At 45.1% G+C, this 24,990-nt stretch overlaps 1 protein-coding gene across 1 annotated transcript; it reads left to right on the top strand.

The window, feature by feature from the left end:
- The first annotated feature begins 2,221 nt into the window (after positions 1 to 2,221).
- Positions 2,222 to 24,045, top strand: LOC119377522 (uncharacterized). The gene is made up of 6 exons (XM_037646957.2): positions 2,222 to 2,344; positions 8,499 to 8,605; positions 12,326 to 12,394; positions 13,540 to 13,617; positions 21,018 to 21,074; positions 23,911 to 24,045. The coding sequence occupies exons 1-6, from the start codon at positions 2,233 to 2,235 to the stop codon at positions 23,995 to 23,997; spliced, it is 510 nt and encodes a 169-aa protein (XP_037502885.1). The 5' UTR covers positions 2,222 to 2,232; the 3' UTR covers positions 23,998 to 24,045.
- The last annotated feature ends 945 nt before the right edge of the window (positions 24,046 to 24,990 follow it).

Consider the following 24,990-nt stretch of genomic DNA (forward strand, 5'->3'; position numbering starts at 1 on the left):
CGAAAGCGCTCACGCAGCTGACGTCCGCAATAACCGTGTCCGGAAAGCACGTGACCTATCTCACGGGAACTGCCTCGATGCGTCAACTGCCGCAGCAACCAACTGCAGCCGCTGCGGCGCAGGACTCGGCAATCCCCCTAGCAGCACAAGTCGACTCGAATGGGAGAAGGAAAGCGTGTAGGAACGGTCATCGCACTTCCTAAGTTGTGTCGACGTCTGCAACACGTGCGCACTGAACATTCCTAGAAATTGCGCACTAAACTTTCCTAGAAAGGAATGTTTAGTGGAAGATATACGTAGTGGAAGTATTAGAAAATTGGGCATTCTTATTTTATATTTACGAATGTGTATGTCGAATTGCACATGCTCATGCCTGATAGGTATCCGTGTTAAAAGATTGGGGCTGTTGACATGGAAACCAGAGAGAAGTGAAGACACCACAATTTTCTCTGTTGTGTCCGCGTTTCTGAGCCCAGTCTTTTACCGTAGATACGCATACCTAATAGCTCAACTCTATTATTGTCAGGATTTCTCATAAGTTTCACATTCAGCCTGGGCACGCCGGCGTTGTAATGGCGCCAGTAATTATCGCATGGAAGCCTCCGTTACAGAATCTAACGAAGAGTATTGTTTTGGAAGCACACTGTGATAGTTCTGCGATAACTGAACCGTAATGCACTGAGTGCGTGGACATGGCACTGCTCTCTGCAGATACCGTATACTCAACAAATACTTTCCTTGGAGCTGGTTACATTCTTGTATATCTGCATATTGTCAGCTGATGTTCATGGTGCTTTCTCCATTTTTTTGCCGTGCCGGGTAGGTGTACATGTGTACGTACCCTTGGGACAGCCCATGCACTCCGTACGCGTGTATAGCCAGTGAAGATAAAAGGTGCGTCTTCTCTCTTTACTCCTGGGTTAATCTAGATGGTTCATTAAAGACTTTTTCGTATATATTCTTTACGGGCGCTGTTCTTCGTAAGTTACCTCCTGTTCGGGAGTTCGTACGATGCGTGCCCTACCTATGCTGCACGCAGAGAGACGGCGACGGAGAGAACGGCGTCTCTTATAGCTCAGCCAATGGTGTGCCTGCCTTTCTATTTATCATTTATTCAGGCGAAAGCCTTAAATGCCTCATCAAACGCAAAATTTGGCCGTCGGCGTTGGCGTCCTCCCTCTAGGGCGTTGACGTCCACCGGTGTCGGACGCCGGACAATGCAAAAAATAATTTAAAAATAAGTAATGTAAAAAAGATTCATTACGTGATGACGTCACGATATGACGTCATCACGACGTGACAGATCACCAAAACTTGTGACGTCACCATGACGTCACAAATTTCGGCGTCATCACATGATGCCGTCATGTGATGTGGCATCGTAGCTTGTCAAAATGAGGCAGATTAAGGAGGGAGTGCAAAACCAAGTGAGAAGCCTCCGATCATGGAGGCGATGCAAAACCACGCTAGGTGCGCAAAGTTCTCGGAGTGGCGGAGCAGGACCAATACATCGACCGAAAAGAAGAAAAAGAAGAAGAAGAAGATGCATTTCGCCTCCCTGTCGTCTTAAGTGAATGCATAAGGGAGCCTGTGAATTTTTATTCACAGGCTCCCATTCTCGCTCCGCATTCACACCTGCTCTTCTACATTATGAGTGGACCGGTGGTGAGTTGTGGCGATCGCCCAGTTTTCCTGCCACATACACGCTGGCAGTCTCTGCGTGCATAGGACATACCATCTTTTTTGTTTCCCCTAGCCATATGCGCATTCGCTTAAAACAGTACGCCAGTGTAAAATGAATGTTGATAGTTCCACTAGCTCTTAAATCAAGCAGGCAACGACGGCTCCATTCCTTTATTTGCGGAATCCGTGCTTTAACAAGACCAAAAATGTCACCTTCCTGAAACGGCGTCCGTACTTTTATTAATGACCCACAGACGGGGAGTGTTCTTCAAACACGCCGTGTTGAAACCGTCTGCGCAGACATCATTTAGAAGAGGCACGTGTCAACAGGTCAGGAGGTGTGAATCTTGCCTGGGATTCTGTTTTGGAAACCCTGTCTCTGGGGCACTGTGTGAGTTATGTTCTGTATGCTCAAGGATGACTGCTCGCCTGCTTTACAAACTTTTGCCTTCATGCAGCTAGGTATCAGCGAAGGTCGAAAAACATTCCCCACAAGAAACCTCGAATACCCCCCACACATTCACACCAACGCGCAGTAACGGCCCGACGATGCTCACGGTAAAGTTCGAAGCTATAGTTCTGCGCTTACTTAGTAGCCTCCTGCTCCTTTCCTTGACTGCATCCAAAGACGAGAAATTTGATGTCTGCGAAGAAAGAACGGGTAAGGAACAGCTACACTTTACGTGATGCATTGCGAGTATGTTTTATAGGAGGAACAGAAACCTAAGGCGTTCAGTTAAATTTGTGAGAATTATGAGTGTGAGACTTGTGAGAACCTTCATCGAACGCATAGTCTTCCTGAAGTAATCTAGCCTAATTATTTTGTCTACTTGTGGCGAAGCTCACGTTTCCTGCTATAGGTGGTGCATCTTGCGTTCAGGAGGGCCCAGTTAGCGCGAATACATTTACAAATTATTGCGAAGCGCATCGCTAGTAACAAGGGTAGGTGTTTTCTCCGAGGCACTCCAAGGTAATTGGTCATGGTTGATCAGATGTTGCCTGCCACTTTTCGACATGACATTATCTTGGTAGTGTGATATCCGATCGTGGTAATGAAATAAAGGCGATGTTGTTATCCTTAATAAATGAATCGTAATTCGTGATGTTGGTGATGGTTGTTAGGGCTGTACGTTTCAAAATCGTGGGACTAGCCGGGTGGCGCGGGGTCTCCCCTGCGTCTTCTCTGGACCCCAATAAAGTTTTCATCATCATCACCATATGAACGGGTATGCGAGACTTACAGCTTATGAAAGACGCCGTAGTGTAGAGCGTCGGAAGTTACGACAACTTGGTGTTTTTTAACGTGTACACAGGTACCTGGGATCTAATAAAATCTAAGCACAAAGGCCACTAGCATTTCGCCAAAATCGAAATGCGGCCGCCGCGGCCGGAATTCGAACCCGTGAACTTCGGGTCAGCAGTCAAGGAACCATTGCTAATTTTAAGCAATGTTATAGCACACGTTCATTTTTGTGAATTGCCGCTTATATGTTAATGTTAGAAGGCATATGTATCTTAATAATATCGGATGGTGACCTAGAGAGAGAGAAGAGGGAGAAAGGAAAGACAGGGAGGTTAACCAGAAGCAGTCTCCGGTTTGCTACCCTGCACGTGGGAAGGGGAAAGGGGATGTAAAAGAATGAAAGAGAAGAAGAAGAAGAGTTTGTGACGACAGCACGCGACAAAATACAACAACAACAAAACGAAACAAAACAAAACGAAGTCATAACCGCAGTCCAAGTACTACACAGCACCTAACCTAGTTTCGCGTCTTTGGTACTGCTTATTCGATTTGCATGGCTTCCATATTCGTGGCCGTACAAGTGCGATGCTCCCCTCCTTATCAGCGTAGAGCAGCAACTGTTCGGGTTCAGCTGTCTCAGGTGTGCTCGCGTCAATGCGGCACGTAGTTAAATAGGCATAATGTAACTCTATTTGTTCTATTGTCGTACGACTAGAATAAGTAATTCAAATGAAAGTCAGCATAAAAAACTTCAATTCGGAAAAGTTCGCTTGTGCAAAACCAGTGCTGTCGCATTCGCGTGACTTAATCAGTCGCGTTCTAGGGTACCGTAGAACGTATTTCTGCTCTCTCCCTGGGTGATGTCTCTCGGGCGTGGCGCGGGCTAGCCAAGATGATCGTTGCTTGTTGTCACTGAGTACATTACGTCACTCCAATTAATATGTATATTAAAAAGGAAAATGGGCGGGTTACTTGAAAGTAGCCAAGTTCTCGCAGTATTGTGCACCTCTTAATGCGCATTCTCCCGGTGCGTGAAACTAAGCAACGGATTCTTCGCATTCAAACTCGGTGTGATGACCTGTTATAGTAGGCGTCGCGTAAGCCGTAGATATCCAAAACACGACGTTCTTACAAGGCTAACTTTTTGAGACTGAATTGTATTTTCTTTTAGAACAGCAGTTCGCGCTTCACGTGGCTCTTTTTTTGCCGGCACCACGTACGCCATGGCCAGATCGACTTCGCCATAAAGGTTTTCTTGCGGACAACCTGTTCACCTTTCGGTGCCCGCGTTGCGGTTCCTTAGGCTCTCCTGCCCAGCAGATTTCACTGCATTAGTGACGTCGCTTCGCACAGGTTAATACTTCAATACGTTCCTGGTTATAGCGGCTGCACTTCATGCGTTGTTGGTAGCGCATTCGGTACCTTGTCATCTCTCGTGCTTCACCTACTCCTTGCATGAAATCATCTAGGTTGAATGCGCCATCGCTGTCTTTATCTCATACAGCATGCATTGTTGTAGTAGCTTCTCAGCAGAACCTAAGTTCAAACGGTGCAATGTTTGTTTTATAAACGGCCTCGTAATATGCGAATGCGATATAGGCAATCAGTTCATCCCAATGTCTATATTCATCATCGATATCAATCGAAAGCATGTCAGTTACGGTTCTGTTGAGGCTTTGAGTATAGAGGTGGTTCGCCTTAGTTCTGTGATCAATATGACTCGTTTGTATCAAACATTGCATCAGGTGCGCAATAAAGCCTGTTCCAATAACAGTAGTACAACGATGGGAGCTGCGTGCCTCAGTAGCATGTTGTTCATAAGAAATTTCAACGAGAGCTGTCGCACTTTAGAGTGAACCCGTTTCCGTGTAACTTTCGAAATAGTCCATAGCTAGGACCGCCCACCTTTTGCCTAATGCTGATGTTGGGAAGAGCTCCAGGAGGTCCACAGCAGCTTGTCGGAATGGCGCTTTTGGTGGATCTATTTCCAGAGGCCTTTTGTCTTCGAAGTTTGTGACATATCTTCACTTTAAGCTGCACATAGACTTCAGAAGAAATTGCGCAACGGTAAAGCTCAAACCCTTGTGTCCAGATATAATTTCATCGCGACGTGCGTGCAATCTTTATTGTCGCATAGCTGTCAACACCACAAGAACTTTTCCTAGTTTAACTCGAACTTTCTCTTGGAGAGGCGACTTCCACGCGGACAGAAAGTCGTGGGACTTCAACGTTCAATATCACGTTGCACTGTACCAGTGGTTGTGATTCAGGGTCATGTAGTTGTCTTGGAGCGGGTTCCAACGCTTTCACGAACCAGTGGGATGGAAAGGGACAGTTGTCTTGGCTGTGGCGCGTGACAAGCAGTACGCATCGCTGTGTTGTTTTCCTGGACTTGTGTACGACAGCAGTGTCGTTTTCGTTTCAGCCTAAGGCTCCATTTCGATATTCAGCCTTGATGTACCCTTGCCATTTGGCAGCCTGAAAAGCGAACGGCGATCACCGACCACTCTGAATAGCCTGCAGGAGAGATGGGGCTATATTCACTCGTAGCTAACCAGAGGTGGAATGGTGACTTGATGCTCAAACACGGTCAAGGCACGGTGCCGTAGGTTCGTATACGGTGGTGTCGCTTTGTCTAATGACAACATTATCGACTTGGTTTTTAAATTGATGACGTTGCCATGTTCGTTTAAGGAGCCCATGCCAAGTATGACATCCGTAGAGCAATGTTTAGGTTGGCGATGCCCTCAGCATACGTCCGGTTTGTTTTTGGTGGCTTGCTGTGCAGACTACAGCCAGCATTGTTACATGGTCTCCAGCTGTCCGGATTTCTGGGCCTTCCTAGGCAGTCTTTACTTTCTTCACCTTCGCGGCGAACGACCCACTGACGACGCAGTAGTCGGTGCCAGTATCCACCAGTGCAGTGACCTGTTCGCCGTCGAGCGTCGAGGTTGCTAGTTCGTCATCTCGCGTTGTGGTTAAGCAGCAACGTGGTGTCACGGCTTGTCTTCTTGTTGCGCTGGTGCTACGTGGCGTCGTCAGGTGTTCTTGCGGCGACGAAGTACGAAGTTTTGTTTTCAGGCCTACACTGTGCGCGCGGCGTGTTCTTTAGTTTCTCTCGCAGCGTCATCGACGGCGGCGAAGGATCTTCGGTAGTGCGAAGAACAGTGACTGTACCTACATCGGCTACTGCTTTTATTTTTCCGGAAACGGGCTCGTGGTTAGGCCCCAGATATCGCCGATGTACTGCTGACACTGCGGTGAGATGCAGCGCGCTGGAGGCAATCGGGAAGACAAACGGCCAAGCACCTTGACCAGATGCCACATGGTCTTGACGGTGGTCCTGATGGCACAAACTCAGGCAGTTAATAACGAAACATCTTATTGCGCAGCATGTGCCCAGAAAAAAAAAAGAGCAAGGGACACACTCATTGCAGCGATAGCGTCGAGCGCAGTCGTCGGTAGTCGGCAATCTGATCGACTGCGATCCGGCATATACATGCCAGAGCGAACCTTCCAGCGTCATCAGTGGTGCTCGCTTTAGTTCGAGTAAGAACTCTACTTCTCGCGTCGTGCGCGCAATCCTATCAACACATCCTGCAACAATCTGCAAGCTTCCCATACATTACGGAACGGCCTCTGCTGGGCTTCAATAACACATGTAACGGTAACAAGCAAGTACAGATATGAACACGTGGCAATATGAACACAGCGGTCCACTGTTAAAGGGACACTAAAGAGAAACAATGAATTGGTTTAGATTGATAAAGTGTGCTCGGAGAACTCTTGTGTAGTTTATTTCACCACCCTAGGTTTATTATTAGAGGATAAAACCAAGTTCAAAGTTTCATTTTTAAATTTCGCGCCGAACTTTGTAATTCGTGACGTAAAAGACTTCAAAGAGCATTTAACGTATTTTGGCGCCACTGGCTCGACGAAATTTCCACAAACTCGTTATGTCAAGTCTCTGGCCCCCTCAGAGGACAATGTACTTCGATTTAACCGATTAGGACTACGTAGGCCCAAGCAGGCGCCGTCAAAAATATGTGACGTCACGGCAAATGGTGCGGGAATTCCATGGTGGCGTCGCCACCTGTATTTTTTTTTTGCGCGTTTTCTCGCTTATTAAGCGTCTTCGTGCAGAAAGCGTGGTGTTTTTGGTATCATAGAAGACTACTTTACTAATGCGAAAAAAATCGCTTTGCTCTTTAGTGTCCCTTTAAGGGGAACATCTGAGTGTGTGGAGGCTGTAAGGAGTTTCGTGCAGGCGCATTCGGAACCGTGCACGCTGCTCTTTCGTGACTTGGACAGTTCATTTCGCCATCTTTGCGACGATTCGAAGCACGAAAGCAGTTTGTAGCGGACGAGGAAAGAGCAAGGCTAACAACACGCACTGCGCCTGCGCGAAACTCCTTGAAGCCGTCATCTCTCAGTGGCGCCGAGCGGCTGCCACACGCTCGGCAGTTACTTTTAACAGAGAACCGCTATGAATACCAATACGCCAATTCACGTACATTAAGTTAATTTAACCTGTTGTTGATTCAATAAAATATTAAAACTATGTAAACTAAAGAAAATCGCAACTGTTGGCGCAACACTTACTGTTGTTTAAACGTGATGCGCATTACCTGCGGTACAACAGAGTACGCGCAAATATGAATTGCGTTCATCTCTTCTGAACTCTACGTGACTGCCATTCTCTATTTACTTTTGTCATTCCTAATAATAAATAAGCCGACAAACAATACTTCAAAGTCCACATAAAACCCTCGCATCGCAGTTACCACAACGTAAGCTCCTCAATATCGTGCGTAAAACATTTATTCCATATTTGGTCCCCAAGGCGTAATTTCATGACACGTACAATAATATTCCATGCGCTTCCATCAAATATTTCTGCGTGAAATGGACGAATGCGCTGGTTACTAAGGCCTCATTTTTCTTCCAGTAATCAAGAATAAAATAAGTACTAAGGAGAAAACTGATCATTATAGCATCGTAATTTACCCTTCAATAATACCAGAAGCTCTACTCCCCCCCCCCCCTAGAAGACTTCGGGCAAGTGAGATAATGTGCGAAAATGAAATACACGTGGCCACCCTCGAGTTTCCGCGCCAACTCGCCTTGACGTCACAGATTTTGACGGCGTCTCCAAAGACCCGCATAGTCCATAGTTGGCAACAATGGAATACACCGTCCGCTAAGACACGAGAGAGCTCAGAGTCAGACACGAGAGGCTTAACGGGCCAACAATGAGAAATTAAGTTAAGCCTATGTGGCGAAAATACGATAAAGAATACGCCCTCACATCTGAGACGGCACGCCGAAATTAATGGGCAGAGATTTCAGCGAGAAATTGAAAAGAAAAATGAAAATTTCACTTTTCATTTTCTTTTTGTAGAATAAACCTATGATTATGAAAATCGCGAAAGTGGAATGGCGAAGCAATAATTTAACAGTCTCCACTAACTCATTGTGTCATTGTAGCATCCTTTTAAAATTCATTGAATCGTAATATTAGTATGTTTCGAAGTAACATGGTGAGGTTCTTCGCATTATTTTTCCCTTTCAGGAATCGCTCAGAAGGCAAAGGCAACGCAGGTAGGAGCGAAGATGGTGGACAAGTGTTTCCTGCCTGTTGCAGGCACTTACAAGTTCTCTCCCAAGATGTTCCAAAGGGTAGGCAGGCATCGCAGTGCAGTTTGTATGTTCTCGTCTCGTATGAAACAAAAATCATTAGAAGCCGTAGCACATATTCCTAAGTCTCCATTGGATGGATAAGCGTAAAAACGCGACACTGCACTCCACGTCTATGCTTCATTGCCTTCTTATGCATACTACGCACGTAATAATTGATGGCTGTTTTTTGAAACTCTGCAGATGAGGACTCTGCAGATGTAAATGCGGCTTCGGTTAACTCGAGGAATGATCAACATTATCATTATCGTTACGTGGTATCCGTACACTACCACACAAAGTAGAGAAAACAAGTGCGGAAGCAGGCTGACAACCTCCCCATAGAGTGCCACTACAACTGGGCTGTTAATTGCCTTAGAAGGGCACAAATGAAGGCCATGAAGATAGCAGGAAATAAAGAGGCAAGAATATAAGTATCTATAGTCGGTGACAAGCTAAGAATAAAAAGTAAAGTGTACCGCTGTCCATTTGTATTATGCGCGTCCAACTACGGCCGCTCTTTACCATGACGTAACGGTTAAGACGAACCAATGAAAAATGCAACATGGCGCCGTTCGCGACGAGAGGCGAGGTGCCGCTGCACCGAGGCCGAGAGGCGTAAATTCGGTTTTCCTCAGTTTCCTGTGGTGTTTGTTTCTTCCAGAAGAAGCTCTTTTCTACTGTTACCCGCACGTACTCAGCATAATCCTCGGCGGTCGTCATTCGATGAAGTAGAAGCTTGTGATTGTGCCGAGTTTGAAGTGCACCGAAGCGGCAGCAGCTCGGAGTGTTTTACAACGCTTTCGCGTTCCGTCGTTTCGGCAGCGTCAAGTAGCAACACGCGTGTGTTCCCTCCATCGCTCGGATACACCGAGCCCATCGCCTGAGGGTCACCACACTCGGCGATTGTCGTCGCGTTCATTCGTGTGCAGTGAGGTGAAGTTGAAGTTGGAATGTGCGTGTCTGTGTATGATTTACCGCCCGCAAAAGCCATGGCATTAGCGTTGCCACATGTGCGCGTGTGTGTGTGTTAGAGCTCGCAACGTGGGAATTGTGGTGGTCTTTTGTGACATGCGCTGTGCTGTGTGCGGTGAAGCGTGAGAGAAAAAGCGACCAACATAACCCGTTAGCGCAACACAGTGCGAAAGCAAACAAACTAGGTGTGGTGAATAAGCAGTGGTGTGTGCATTATAAAGAGAATTGTGGTGATCCCGTGCGTGTGTGATTACGTGACGTGTGCCTATTGGCGTGGCTGCGTTGTGTTAACGGAATTCAGTTCCACCGGCCCATTACGATGTGCTAGGTTGAAGTGCCCGTTGTGTAAGTCCTTGTTTCACGCTCGATGCACGAACGCCGCAATTTAATGTAGCAGTTCAAGATAAGTTGCCTTACAGCACTGCCGAGGATGTTAAACCTCTGGTGTTTTTTTTTTTTTTTTTTGAAATACCGGAGTGGCGTTTGCGGCGAGTCGTCTGCAGGAACTTCATCGGAAGGAGAGTCGCGTTCCGATGTCACCTCGTTGGGATCCATAGCGGAAAAGAGGTGCCGCGTCGGCAGACGCAGGCAACTTTCGGATATGCATGCGTTCAGTATTGGCTGTGGCCCGTAGACAGCCGAATACATCTGACGCGCGTAGCGTTTGTGGGCACATTCCTATATGATAGCACATGGTAACAGCAGGTAATAGAGCGGCAAAGTCCGCACAGACGAGCCGTCCGCATGATGCCCAAGTGTCTGCAAGGACTGTGCTGACTGGAGTTTCTTGCCTGCCACTGTAGTGATGTTTGTATACGGATGATACAGATGATTGTATACGGATGATAAGCAAATAAATGACGGCGTGGCCATTGGCTCCGCATGTGACCACTTATTTGTGTGCCATATGACTTTCTCCCCACCCAACATGTCACGATAGGCTGTTTAAGATAGGCAATAAACGCCCTCTAAAACCGGCACCGCGTTGCACTGTCTCTTGTAGGGAGAGGCTTTCAGGGGACGTCACTTCATAAATGGCAGCTGCCCGCCATCGTCACGTTTAAAATATGCGCGTCACATTTATGCCCGGATAGCAGCAACGCGGCCACGAATAAACCTAGCTCCACAGAGGCTCCCACTTAAAGCGCGCGGATTTACCCGGCAAATCCGCATGTGTTCGATACAAAGGTCATAAATTGGCCCGGGTTAGGGAGTGGGGGGGGGGGGGGGCAGAAAACCCTCTTGCCTGGCGATCGGCAATATATATATATATATATATATATATATATAATATATATATATATATATATATATATATATATATATATATATATATAATATATATATATATATATATATATATATATTAATACTTCGCACACACACACACATTCATAGAAGGCAGGAGCCCCTGTTCCATCTAAACTGGGCCCCGCTTTGAAAATAGTTGAATGTTCAAGGGCTGAAGGGGTCGTGGCAACGCCTGTGCAAATTGTCGGAGCGAGAAACAATCCACGTAAAGCTTTCAGTCACCGCCAGTTTAGCCGCGTACATGGCATGGGCGTGAACGTAACGGCAACGTATGCAGTGACCCCCAACAGTTAAACAGCTTGTGCACTGTGCGCTTTTATTTCGTTGAAACAAGACGTCAAATCAAGCCCTGGCGTTTACCTCAAACACGATGACAGGCACGGCGACTCGAGAAGCAAAGCCGGTATTTACGCCAACACAAGAATTGAAATTCGCGAAGGCAATCTCAGACCACTTCGGCATACTTCGCTTTGAGTCACAGTTGACATAGTTACAGCAGACTGCACAAAACTGTCGGTGAAAGTTTCGTGAAAAAATTACGAACAACCTTATTAAATGTGATTAATGTCCTTGTTTCTTTTTCTGAAACTGTGAAAAACGATTCCTTTATTTGAAATTCTACGTTTAATGTGTCATTTACTGCGCAGAAACAGCGCCTTTGAGATGTACATCACCTCTTTGTAGATTCCGAGATGACCGCGGTGGGGGGGTGCGATTTAAATAACAGATATAATGTTAAGCTGACGCCGAACTCCATGCCTTCATACTGGTTTTAATCTAACTTTGCTGTCTTGATTTCAACATCAGCGCAGCATTGCCAAATAATGTTGATATGCGTGAAACCCACTGCGATTGTTTAAGAATTACTTCGTTTGTAGCGCGGACGCACGCAAAATATAAGCAATGCGGCCTCGTGGGCGGAGCTTATATTTATTCTTAGGCTGTCACCGACTATAGCAAGTGATGTAGACTCAGACGAAGAAGTACAAGCAAGAAAATTGTCTGCAAGAGGGAAGCAAAATTCGCCTTGTTCATAAAAGTCACCATGGCAAGATGGGCGTGGTCACGTCGCGCACAACTTCTAGGAAAGAGGCAATGGTCCGAACTCACACATTTAGGTCCACACAGTCTGAGTTCATTTATTAGCAGTGCACTTACCGAAACAATTCCGGGACAGTCTGATACAAAAACTTAATGCGGCTTTTGTAAACTGCAAACATATGATATAAGCGAAGGGCATGCAAAGTTATTTAAAGAAGGCTACGGAATACGTTTCCTATTGTAGAGGAAGCGTTCTGATTACATATTCAGAAATATTAACCAGGCAGCATTTAAAGCTCAGGCTACTTTGTTTTTGCGTCTCTCTGGTGACGGAATTAGCAAGATGGAGAGATCGCTACTGTTCATGCAATGATTTTTGGTTTTGCCTCTCTTCAGGCAGCATACAAAATGTGCCTCGTCTTTCGTCTCTGCTGGCACAAATATATTCCATTGAAGATATCAAAGGTGAGAGGGCTGTGCTGCACCTGCACTTTTTTTATAGCAAAGTTAAAATCTGGCAATCATTGTATGCTGTTGCTATACTCGCGCACTGAGCTGTTTCGTCACCTGGCTGTCATTTGTGCAGCACTTGCCATATGACGTGCGGATGCGGTACACAACGCAACCTATGCAAACTGCAAACAGTTTACCAATATTTTGTGAACGATTCCTTTCGATACCCCGCCCTTTTCTTTCAGCTAGAATGTATTCTGCAGTGGGATGTATATTTTTCGAACTTGTTAGAAGTCAGAGGTGCATCACTGAAGCTGCATTTAAGCCTTATATCCCAGGAACAGTAGAGGATACTATGGTTTCAAGGCTTCTGCAACATCAATACGATTGTCATTCATGATAAAGCTTATTCCCTTCGCCTATAAGCACTGTTACTGCAGAGCAGCAAAAATAAACGTTTCTGCCTTGTTTTGCGAATAACATCTATCTTAATAGCTATCAGTATTGTCGCGTGGTTGTGACGGTGAAGAAGGACGCAGCAAGACTGCTAAATACGGAACTATTTATTGGGCGAGCTTTGCCCAGGAAATTAAAACTTTAGGCAAATTAAATTGGCATACAGCTACATCAGTGTATGAAGAGCACGATCCACAGCTCATGACATGAGTAACTTTACTTGGCTGTCACGTACTACGTGATGAAACCCTTTGCCATGACGGCCAGCGCAAACGGGAAACGGACGAGAAAAAGGAAACGATGACACAGGCTCTGTATCACAACTTAAACACCGAAAAAACACCGAGGATATATGTGGGTAAGACAGAATAACAAGAAACCACAAGCATGACAATAAAATTTGTGGGATGGTTAATTCTGTCTACTTTCAGATTTAATTCTGGCTCATATTGAAATCCACCCAATGGCGACGCTGCACCGTTTCCATCACCACAGATGCTTGCATACGCGTGCTGCAATATTAGATGCGTTTGTCCTGCCTAACCATCTTCAAGTTGTGGCAGACGCCGTAGACGTGACAACAGCTACGTCATTCGTAAAATTCAAGAACGTTCGTTTCTATGCTTGACATTGTGGCATTTCTTATTGCACAACACATGTACATTAACGTTATGCATATTTCGTTTTTATTTCATCCACAGGGTTCTGATGCGTTCCGGGAAGCAGTATACGTATGCATTGGGAATATGTCGGCACTACTCACCTCTCGACTGAACCCGGTGAGTGTGGCAGTTTGATGCTTAAATGAAGATTACCTGCTCACATCTGAAATCTCTTGATAGCTTACGTACTGCTACTATGAAAAAATCATACCATCTCCCGCTAAAGGCGACCATGAGGCGATGCGAAGCAGCGTTTCGGCATGTCGAGCCCGAGTTTCATAGGAAAAGTGTGTAGGGGAGAGGGGAAATGTGGAGAGGAGAAAGGAGAGGGGAAATGTGGAGAGGGGTATTGGAGAGTGAGAAAGGAGAGAAGGCGAAAGGAAAGGGGAAATGTGGTGAGGGGAAGTGGAGAGGGAGAAAGGTGGAGAGGGGAAGTAGAGAGGGGGGATGAGAGGGAAATGGGGGAGATTGGGAGTGGAGAGGGCGAAAGGAGAGAGGAAGGGGAGTGGGGAAACGGGGAGGAGGTGTGTGGAGAGGGTTTGCGCATTCGCAGTAAGGGTGGTCACGCCGCAGACCACCACCACCACCGGTTTGAACACCGCTATAAGATACTTCGCATCTAAAATTCAGGAGTCCTTCGCATATCGCGGAAATGGGGGCATGCGAAGCTTGACGTGGGCGTGCATGACCTAGTGTGTTTCTTTCTTTCTTTCCAAGTGGAGCTTGTACTCAGTGACCTGTGTAGCTGGTGGTGTTTCAAAAAACCCTCCTCACCCACAAATGCTACGCACAAATTTACAAATTCCGCTATGTCGCACCAACACGCCCAAGCACCCACTTTAGCCACAAAAAACACTCCTCACCAACAGCTGGCGGGCACGCACCAAATAAATAATAAATAGAACGAAATAACATTTCTTTCCGCGATCGGAGTTTGAACCCGAGTCCCCACGGGCCGAAAGGGAGTGCCTTGAACACTAGGTCACGTGCCCTTTTTCAATCTTTATTGAAGACTTCGACAAATCACGCCCATGCTTGCCCAATATGAATTGAACTGAAGGGTGTGAATGCGTTCTCCCGACGGTACAAAAAAAAAAAAAAAAGAATTGGAAAGCAGTACGCATGCTGCGGGCACTTCATTGCAATATTTCGTGTCGGCGGAATAAAGACCTTCTGCTGGACCACGCATAATGTCGATATCAGGCATTGCACATTTCAGGAAAATACCGACTTCGAGAAAGTTGAACCACGTTTCGATAATCGCGTGATGGCCCTGTCGATGTGCCGTTCTATAGGCTGACTAATATTGGAAAGAACATGAAAAACGCCGCGCCGAGTCCGCCCGAAGAGAAAGAAAAAACTCTATTGGAACAGCAGCAGATGGACGTCAGGATAACGTCCACCTCCCCTGTCACCCCTAGCCGTCGGTCGGAATCCCTTGAGACAAGGCAGCAGGAAGAACTTGACTGATGATGTCCTGTTGCACGTTGGGCTCTGGCCTGCGGAGCAGAGCCTCCCAGGATTCTAAGGTGTACGATCATCGTATTGAGCCGGACATGTACTACACACCATGTTGACCAAATTTGCTGCTTCATCACAAAATTTGCACTTTGTCCTGAACACTTCTGGATGTCAGATGCTGTGAAGTGCGGGGTTTTGAAAAACAACCCGTCTGTATTTCTCGCCACATAACCTCCTCTTTCTTACTAAGCGTCCTGTCCGCTGAAGGGTATATCTTCAGATTTAGTCTGTAGCGTGCAGGGATTTCTTGGGATGCGCGCATGTCTTGTATTTGTAATTTCGGTGACTTGGGATTCGGTGGTCGACCGAAAGAACACGGCAAAGGGTGTGTGAATGGCTTGCTCTCTTCATATAGTGCTTTTCCCTCTCGCCCTCCTCTCGCACCACCTGGCGCGCGCCCAATGACTCGCTCAGCTCCACGCACCCCCAACCGAAGGCTCCCTCTTCTTAAGTTACTGTATATGCTACCTTTAGGTAACAGTTGTGTGTAGGTCCGGCTAGCAACCACACCTATGCGGCGAAGCCGCACTATGTTTTTGCAGGCGAAATGCTTAAGCGTGTCGCCGATCGACGTGTCTGGCGTGTAACCGACGTGGGATTAGTTTTGCTGGGTACAGATCTTTTCACAGGAAACCAGAAAAACCTCCTTTCTTGACTGTACCACGGCAGTACAAAGGCTGACATCTCAGGCGCGGCTCATTTATGGGGGACCACACCAATTAAGGGGATTATGGCGGCGCCCAGGGAGCCATCTGTGAAGTGTTAATTGTGTTCGCGGCAGCAGCGGCGGGGAGTACAATAATTGGCCTGCGCATCACCTTCTCCGCAGTGCACGGTTGCAAGCGGCCTTTAGAAAACCTACGTCCATCTGCGGCCTAAACATAGCATATACAGTAACTCTACCTGGATGAATGGATGGATGGATGGATGGATGGATGGATGCTATGAGCGTCCCCTTTATAACGGGGCGGTGACAAGTGTGCCACCAGGCTCGACAAAAAAAAATGCTTTACTCTTTTTTTTTTCTTAGCGTTGGCCTAGTGTCTTTACTTCAATTAAAACTATTTTACTCCAGAAGAAAAAAAACTTAAGTTTTCAGCTCCGTTCTCTGCCCTTTACGGCAGAATGTCCTTTTTTCTTCCTATATTTATTTTTGTCCTTTCTCTCTAGTTTTCTGCCACCAATACTCTGGATGGATGGATGCTATGAGCGTCCCCTTTAAAACGGGGCGGTGACATGTCTGCCACCAGGCTCGAGGAAAAAAAAAAAAAAAAAAAACTTCCTTGTTTCATGTTGGCCTAATACCTTATCTACATTGATTAAATCTATGGTATTATACCAAAACAATATAAATTCACGGTCCATCTCTCTGCTTCTTAAGGCAGAATGACCTTATTTTTCCCCCATTATTTATTTTTGTTCTTTATCTCTACTTTTCTGCCACCAATACTCTAACCGTCTCTTACTTATTTCTATCGCGGACGTGTGCAGCTTTCCATTGTTGTCCCTAAAACCCAAGGCTTCATCTAGACTCGTGCCCACACGTATACCTGGGTGAATATCGCCACATTCAATCAGTACATGTTCCATCGTTTCCTTAGTTCCCCCACAGCATGTACATTGTTCTTCTTCGTTACTGAATCTCGCTTTATAACTACGCGTTCTAAGGCAGCCCGACCTTGCTTCAAACAGTAAAGCGCTTCCCCTTGAATTATCATAAAACCTTTCCCTCCTTATTTCGTTTTTCCTTTCGGTAGTTACTCAGAGCCGGCTTCTTTTCCATCGCTGCCATCCAATAAGTCCTCTCCGCCTCTCTGACCTTCCGCTTAATGCTCCTTGTTGCCATATCACCCGCACTGCTAGCCGTATATTACTGGTGAGCCTCCTAGTTCTTTTTCTCCACTGCGTGTCAACGCTTTTTCTATACAAATACCTGAAAACCTTCTCTGCCCATCTACTGTTCTTCATTTTCCTCAGCCTCTCTTCGAATCTCATTTTGCTCTGAGCTTCCCTCACTTCAAAGCCTGTCCATCCCATATCACCCTTTACAGCCTCATTTGTCGTCTTCCCGTGAGCGCCCAACGCGAGGCGGCCCACCGTCCTTTGATTTACATCCATTCCGGATTGTACCTCTGACTTCATGCACACTACTGAGTTCCCAAATGTAAGCCCCGGGACCATCACACCCTTCCACAGCCCTCGAAGCACCTCGTACCTATTGTATCCCCATAAAGCTCTGTGCTTCATAATTGCAGCATTCCTCTTTCCCTTTGCTACCGATGCTTTCTCTTGTACCTCCATATATCTATCCCCCTCATTTACCCATACTCCGAGGTACTTGTACTCGCTTACCCTCGGTATTTTTGGCCCTGTATAAAGACCACATGGTCTCGTGATCATTGAATACCATCAATCCACATTTTGTTGCACTAAATCCTAGTCCTAGAGCCTCACATTCCCTTCCGCATATATCTGCCAGTCGCTGTATATCATCTTGACTGTCCGCAAATAAGACAATATCATCAGCATAAAAAGACTGGAAGCTTCTGCTCAACCATCGTGCCGACCTGCTTGTGTGACAAATTAAATCCAATGTTGCTACCTTCTAGCGCTTTTTCCATCCTCACCATGTACAGCATGAATAACAGCGGGGACAAAGGACATCCCTGTCTCAGCCCCTTGCTAATTTCAACGCTGTCCTTGCTACTTATTCCTTCCCATTCTATACAAACTGTATTTCTCGGTACATTTCCCTCAAAAGCTGTATACAGTCGTCACCTATGCCCACTTCTTTCAGTATATCCCACAAATTTCCTGATTAACGTTGTCATACGCCCCGGTAATATCTAGATAAGCTACGTATAAGGGCCTGTTTTCTATTTTCGATATTTCTATACACTGGGTAAGAACAAACAGATTATCATCTAACCGCCTGTCAATTCGAAATCCATTCTGAAGTTCTCCCAAAATATCATTTGTTCTACCCACGCTTCTATTTTTAATTTTACTGCCTGCATCGCCAGCCTGTATAGCACCGATGTAATGGTTAGCGGTCTATACGAGCGAATGTTATCCTTTCTCCCTTGCCTTTATAGATTAAGTTCATTTTACTTTTTCGCCAACTGTCTGGTATTTCCCTCTCCTGTAAGCACTTTTCTACGGCTTTCAGCAGTGCTTCTTTAGTTTTATGTCCGAGTTCGTTAATGAGGCTGACGGGAACCCCATCTAAGCCGGAGTAGTGCGCTTAGGAATTTTTCCTTCGGCCTTCTTCCAATTGAAATTCTCTAGTACTACATCTTCGTCGATTGCACTCCTTTGCGTACTTTTACTCACTGGGGGAATCCCGGGGCGACTTTTTTAAACGAATCAGCTGTTATCTTTCGGATGTAACCTAGCGCTTCATACCCTTCCAATTGATTTCCTCCTTCATCTACCATATGTTGTTGCATTGTGCCAGACTTCCTACCCAGAGCTTTTAGGTGGCTCCAAATATCCTAGGCGCGGCCTTCTTCTTTTCGCGAATCTCTGTCATCCAGCGTTCACTTTCACCTTAATTTTTGCCTCGACTAATTTCTGCACAATGGATTTTTGCTCAAATATATCCCATATTTGGTTGACTTCGTCCTGTGGCCGCTTCTCCCTTTTTGCTTGTCTGTGCTCCCGTGATGCCTCACGTCGCTTCTCGATCGCCTCCCGGATTTCTTTGTTCCACCAACTTTTGGCTTTCTCTTTCCTTTCAACAAATAGTTTTCTTCTCTTTTTTCCATTCTTTCGTGATTACATGTAGCAGCTCACTATACTTCCAGTTTGCCTGGTAGTTCGTCTACTTTTTCCTCGACTCTTGCGGCTATATTTGTTATTTGTTTGTCATTTAGATACAAGCTGCCAAACTTTGATTCTATGTTCTTATTTTCAGTTTTATATCCCATTTGTAATATTATGCGTTTATGATCACTACCCAAGCTGTTAATGCCTTCCTCGTCTATTCTCTCTCTAAGTTTGTCATATATTCCTTCTGTCATGAGACAATAATCACATGCTCGATTGCGGTTTCCGACTTCCCACGTGATCTGCCCCTCACACTTAGGCCCCACGTTAACTATCTCAAGACTACGTTGCTCGCAGAGATCTAGCAATAACTTGCCATTGGTGTCTGAATATCCGTCAAGGTCATGAATGTGAGCGTTCATGTCCCCTAGAAGGATTATTTCGGCATCATGACCAATTCTTTAATATCGGTGCTTATGCATTTCACTATCTCCAGATTCTTTTCTCTGCAGTTATTGCCTGTCCACAAGTAAGCTACACCTAGCAACGTTTTCTTTCCACCTACTGTGCCCGAAACCCACATGTGCTCTGAACACGTTTGTTTCACTCTATCCAATTTTGTTCTGCTATGAATTAGCATTCCAACACCCCCACCTCTCCTTTCTGAGGTGATCCTGTTACATCCTTCCCAAATATAATTGTCAATATGTGGTGGCTCTTCCAAGTCTCTAAGGTGTGTTTCTGTAACCGCATAAACACCTATCTGTTCCTTGCTTAACTGCTCCTCAATCTCTAACCATTTTGCCTTTTTTCTGCCACCCTGCATGTTTATGTAACTAATTGCCGCGACTCTCTTGTGAGGGGATGGCGCCATCTGGCGGCCCAGCGGGGAACCTGCGGTAGTACGTGCCAGCTGTGTGCTCTCCGTGACAACAGACATCGCTCATGAACGGATGTGGCTAGCCCCTAAACAACTCCGCTGTTAAAAGCGGAGAGGCGTGACGGCAGCAATGAGCACACAGGCAGCGAAAGTGGAACCGTCCAAAAGCGGATACTGTCGCCGATAAAGAACGTTGCCTTCTACACTCGCTTGCGCCGAAAAATTGAGCGGACAGGCGTCTACAGCAGGAACGCCAATACAATTTCGCTGGTTATTCCCACGAAATTGCACTTTCGAAGCCGTGTTGCTGGCGCTTTACAAATGCTGCACATTTTATGTGTGGGTACCATTACGAATGCTTTGGAAATGATGCGCGAGCACGTTGTCTATGTTGCTTTGGTCCGGGGGTCTCGACTAACCTCAGGTAGCGGGCCGTAGTCACGAAATTTAGTGCCACAAGGGCCGCGACAGGGAAGACAGTGGAAGGGGGGAGTGAGGAGAGAGAGTTTGAACAAAATGTCACCTAACGTTGCCATTTCAGCGAACGCCTTTTTCCATATCCCATATATGGGTCATTTATAAAGGGGATCTGACGTCAGGTTTCGAGAAACATATCGATACTGATTTCCACAGGGACTACAGTCTGGACGCCGATTCTTAAATATAGAGTTTTCGTTACTCGCTGATGTTTCAACTCATGGTGACCGCATTGGCTGCCTCACGGAAAAAAATGCTTCAGATCAGTCCCGTCTCGGTTGCTTAACCGAACAAAACGCTATTAATTGTAATAAGCGAGAAAATACTTCGAGTACGATTTAGTAAAGTCACAAAACTTTATTCGGTGTGAACTTTATTCGGTGTGGGCCGTGTGTTTGAGACCTCTGCTTTCGTCTATGCAGCTAGGCGGATTATATTGTGTTATGGTGCCGGAATTCGTTGTACCAGCACTGCTTGGCTCACCCTTTAGTGTTTCTTTTTTTTTGTACGTGCTACATGCTGGTGAAGGAAGGGCACGCCATGAATCTTTAGCTATGGATACACAAGGACCACAAGGAACGTATGGGTTCGAACTATTTGGTACTCAAAATTACACCACCGTCACGCGTGAAACATCTGAGACGGCGGACGATGCAGACAGAGAAAGCAAGAAATCAAGCCGTTTACAGTGCCCGCTCGTGACTGTCCTCTTTCGTCCAAAATTCTTCGCGTTTGACGCTGGCGGTTTGCTTAAAAACTAAATTAAAATGGAGACGTCAAGAAGTAGACTAGCACGACGGCATTTTATTGCGCCCGTGACCAAAACTTCTTCGTCCTTTGTTACCAAACTTGATACACCTTTGTTATGCAGGACTGGATAGAAACTCCGGCTGACATAGATCCCAGTGGCCTCTATTACGACGGCGTTGTAAGTAAAATTAGTGGAGTTTCTGTTACAGTGCGGTGATGACGCTAACTAGCCGCGCTATGATGCGCGACTAAAAATGATTTACCAGGTAATCCACAGAAAAAAAAAGATAAACAGTTCCAAATACTTATCTATAACCCAAACACGACGAACCCGGCATAAATCCACATTATCATTACACGAGCATGCAATCCAGAGAGAAAATCATAAGCATCCATTTTTTCCCTTTGATGACGCGTAAGTTGAACAGGCTACATCCCCCTATAACAAACAGCGCGACCTTATCTTTCTTCTTAACATTGCTCGAAAATTTAATGCATGCTACCCAATTTTAAACTATTTGCATCACCATTATTTCTGTATAATTAAGTTTCATTCTGAATTATTTTTAATATACTGCTTTCATAACTTTTACTTGCCGAAACCGGAAAGGTATTACAACCTCTTATGTAATCTTAACCTAGATGCCTTACAATGCGTACATTTTCTCATCTATTATAATTGTGTACCTTTTTTACCACATATTTATCGCTCAGTGTGCGTTTTTTCGCCATTTTTACCTTTTGTTACATAGGTGTATTTTTTAATTCCTGCTTTGCCATTTGAGTACCTCTTGAATCACCTTTTATTTTTCCGTTGCATTGTTACGATGTAACATTACGTTTTATTATACCCTTTGCTGACTGCCTATGTTTTTTCTACGTGTAATCTCGCTGATTTGTATTTTTTTATGGTCATTAGTGGACATGGCCTTCCTTTAATGATCCCTGACGGGATCGACAATATTAATAAATAATAATTATAACGGAATGCACATTCTCTTGAGAGCAGTATGAGATATGAGTTGTAAGTTGTCGAGTGACTATTTCTCATTATCACATCACGTGAGCAAGACTGACGTACAGATCCGTAACGGCCGCAAAATCTCAATTCCAGTAGGAGCGATATCATAAAATTATCGTGAACAAAAGATTGGATCGCTTTACATAAGCCCAAATGCTCCAACTTTCCGAAGACCTTAAATGCGGTATTCCGTGGCTCCATGAACCGTTTGATACGTTCCACCGGATTTTCATTCTAAAATTCGCTCGATAAGACGATTATGGGATCAAGAATTATGCTAAGAGTTGAGTTTGAAAACGCGGGATTAAGACATCTGACTTTTGTCGCGGGCAATTCCGGGTGGCGCATGAAATAAGAAATTCGACATTATCATTGAGTCGGATACAGCGGTATTTGCTACAGCTCTACTGCGAGACCAATGTTCTACAAGGTCTGAAGCGCCAAAGTTGCGTGTATGGTGATTCGCGGCATAATCTACTGCGATGCTAAAAGCTCGCTTTGAATATAGGAGTGAATGAACATTAAGCTATAAGATGGCGCGAAACTGAACAACATTGACTATTACCCACAAAAACAGTCGGAAATCGTAGAGCTACTGGGAAATATAAAAGACAAACGCTTCAGACCTTCTCATACAGCTCTAGGATTATACCCTCAGCCTAAAAGTGCTTGCATATTGCTTTCATTATCAGGCGCTTTCTTCCAGCAGCTCTGTGTGTTTGCAAGAAAGACATGCGAGACACTGCAGGAAGGTGCACCGCAGTGCTCGACATTAACCGACACGGAATTACGTTTCAGAAATTCCCTAACTAAATGTGTGTTATTCCTCTAAAGTTGAAAATATGTGCAGGTCTTATGCGATGCTATTTGCCGCATTTTGACCAGGCGCGCCTCAAAGTCTAAAGCCTGTGTTGATAGGATTAGCATGGATGCTAGTTTATTTGAAGTCAGTGCACTGCACACATCCCTACAGCAGGGGCAGCCAAGATGATTTTATTTTCGCTCTGTGCATCGTTGGGCTGCCACGGTTCGAGAAATGCTCAGAAAATGCACTGTTCAGTATTCTATGGAGATCACAGCTTTCAGAATTTTCCGGGGCTTCTCCTGATGATGACGAGGAAATCGTCAAATAACAACGATTGATGTCATGTCCAATGCACTGCAATTGAATGAAATTTCTTTTCTAAAATAATAGAATATGGCGCCTACTTAAAAATGCATTTTACATTTAAAGCTGCGAGCGCACCACGGAGGAATTAGGACATCATTTCTAACACGTGCTAATGTTCGCCTTATAGTTAAGATAAACCACATTAGAATTGTGTAGAAAGGGACCACGACGCCAGTTAAAATCGTGCGCACAAGTACTTCCTATTGCGGAAACCTCGGAAGCGCTATGATTCCCCTATTTACTGCGCAATATCGTTCTTCTAACTGAATTAGGTCGCTGTTAAATGGGTTCACACCACCGGTTAACCATGGTGCCTGAATAATGTAGGTTCTGTAGACAGAGTGATCTGCCGGGTTCAGCAGCTCTTTGCCTTGGGCCCACTTGCTTGTCGCGGTACCCACTGCTTCCTGCAAAATCTGAGTATATCATTCAGAACCTTAAGGTCGAGGGCACATTCCCATTGAGGGAGCATTGGGCACGGGTAAATGTGGTATGCACTTTTTTCCGGCACAGAGCCTTGGTTGGAGTAGTGAACAGAAATCTCATCAATTAGCATCGTCGTTGATGTTATGGTACAGGAAGATGTGCAATTGAGTGAACAAATACGATTGATTAGTTCGTTATTTAGTATTGCTGCTCATGCTTGAATGTTAGGAATAAATGCGATTCCTGTAACCCACCAGAAGCTTGGTTAGCGCTCTTACGCCTATTTTCTCTCGGAGCAGATGGCCTAACAAATAATACAGAATGCTAATCGTCTTACTCAACGGGATTGTTATAACCACGCTCTAATATATCGTACTTTTATATCTTTTTCAACAGAAATGTGCCAGGAAACACAAGATCTTCACTGACGACACAGCTGTTGCGCTATTTGCAATAAAATGGGTGCGGGATACGCTATTTTAGACGACAGCAGCAAGACTGATTCAGTTGTATAATGAACGTGCAATAATAGTCTTGTAATTAATTGAAAACAGACTAAAAGTGCGTACAAGAGCTACAGATTGTTATTTTATAATAGTTAACATTTGGTAGCTTTGGAAGAAGAATAAATCTTATCTTTTAGTCTCTGTGGCGAATGTGATTTAGATAGGCGATGGAACTTCAAGAAGTTTCCATGAAAAGAAGCGGTCGTCTGAATTCTCAATGTGATCGACTAAGTTATCTTAAGTTAATGAGTCTATGACATAATTAAAAAACATTGGCATGACTCGCTGCACTATAGATATTATACAATATACGAAGGATTTGGCAGGAGTTAAAGGTAGCAATGTTCGCAATCTGGCTGTAGCATTGGTAGGTTTGCGAAACCTGATTGCGACTTGTTTACTAGGCGTATTGAACACGCCAGTTGATAAGATTGTCAGGCCATGAACTTTCTGCCAATGCTAGATATGCAAGTTTTACTGGTGTTGACATGACTGTAGACCACGGCGCAACAGTAATTCAAAAATACAAAGAACTGGTATACTAGCCAATTCTCAAGTCATGTGCACTTGCAGTTACTGAAGCTACGAGAGAACAACGACACAATCAAATAAAAAGATTTTATGATGTTCTTGAAGTAGTACTGAAACAATACTACATTGAGGATACGGTAAACGTTCACCGGCATACTGCATATAAAGCATGGCTAAAGCGTGATTAGGGCATCACAGCGCCGACATATTTTTGAAACTTTTTTAATCCGTCCATTTGAGTGAGTGAAAATCATGAGCTATTCATTCTAATCGACAATAAACGAGACTAATTTAGAGTGTTCATAAATTTCCATTTATGTTGTTCAAAAAGCTGCTCTCACGTTTAAACAGCCACACATTCTTAGGTGATTCTGACCCTCTTTTTCGCAGAAACGCATGATTACTTAGAAGACGTCAGCATTTTTATGCCGATGCAGCG

This window comes from Rhipicephalus sanguineus, unplaced genomic scaffold (genome assembly GCF_013339695.2).
Source record: "Rhipicephalus sanguineus isolate Rsan-2018 unplaced genomic scaffold, BIME_Rsan_1.4 Seq484, whole genome shotgun sequence".
Lineage (NCBI taxonomy): Eukaryota > Metazoa > Arthropoda > Arachnida > Ixodida > Ixodidae > Rhipicephalus > Rhipicephalus sanguineus.

Coding starts and splice junctions, on each gene's coding strand:
- LOC119377522 (XM_037646957.2), top strand. CDS start 2,233: ATGCTCACGGTAAAGTTCGAAGCTATAGTTCTGCGCTTACTTAGTAGC. Junction 13,618..21,017: donor TCACCTCTCGACTGAACCCG/GTGAGTGTGGCA, acceptor TTTGTTATGCAG/GACTGGATAGAAACTCCGGC. Junction 21,075..23,910: donor GCCTCTATTACGACGGCGTT/GTAAGTAAAATT, acceptor CTTTTTCAACAG/AAATGTGCCAGGAAACACAA.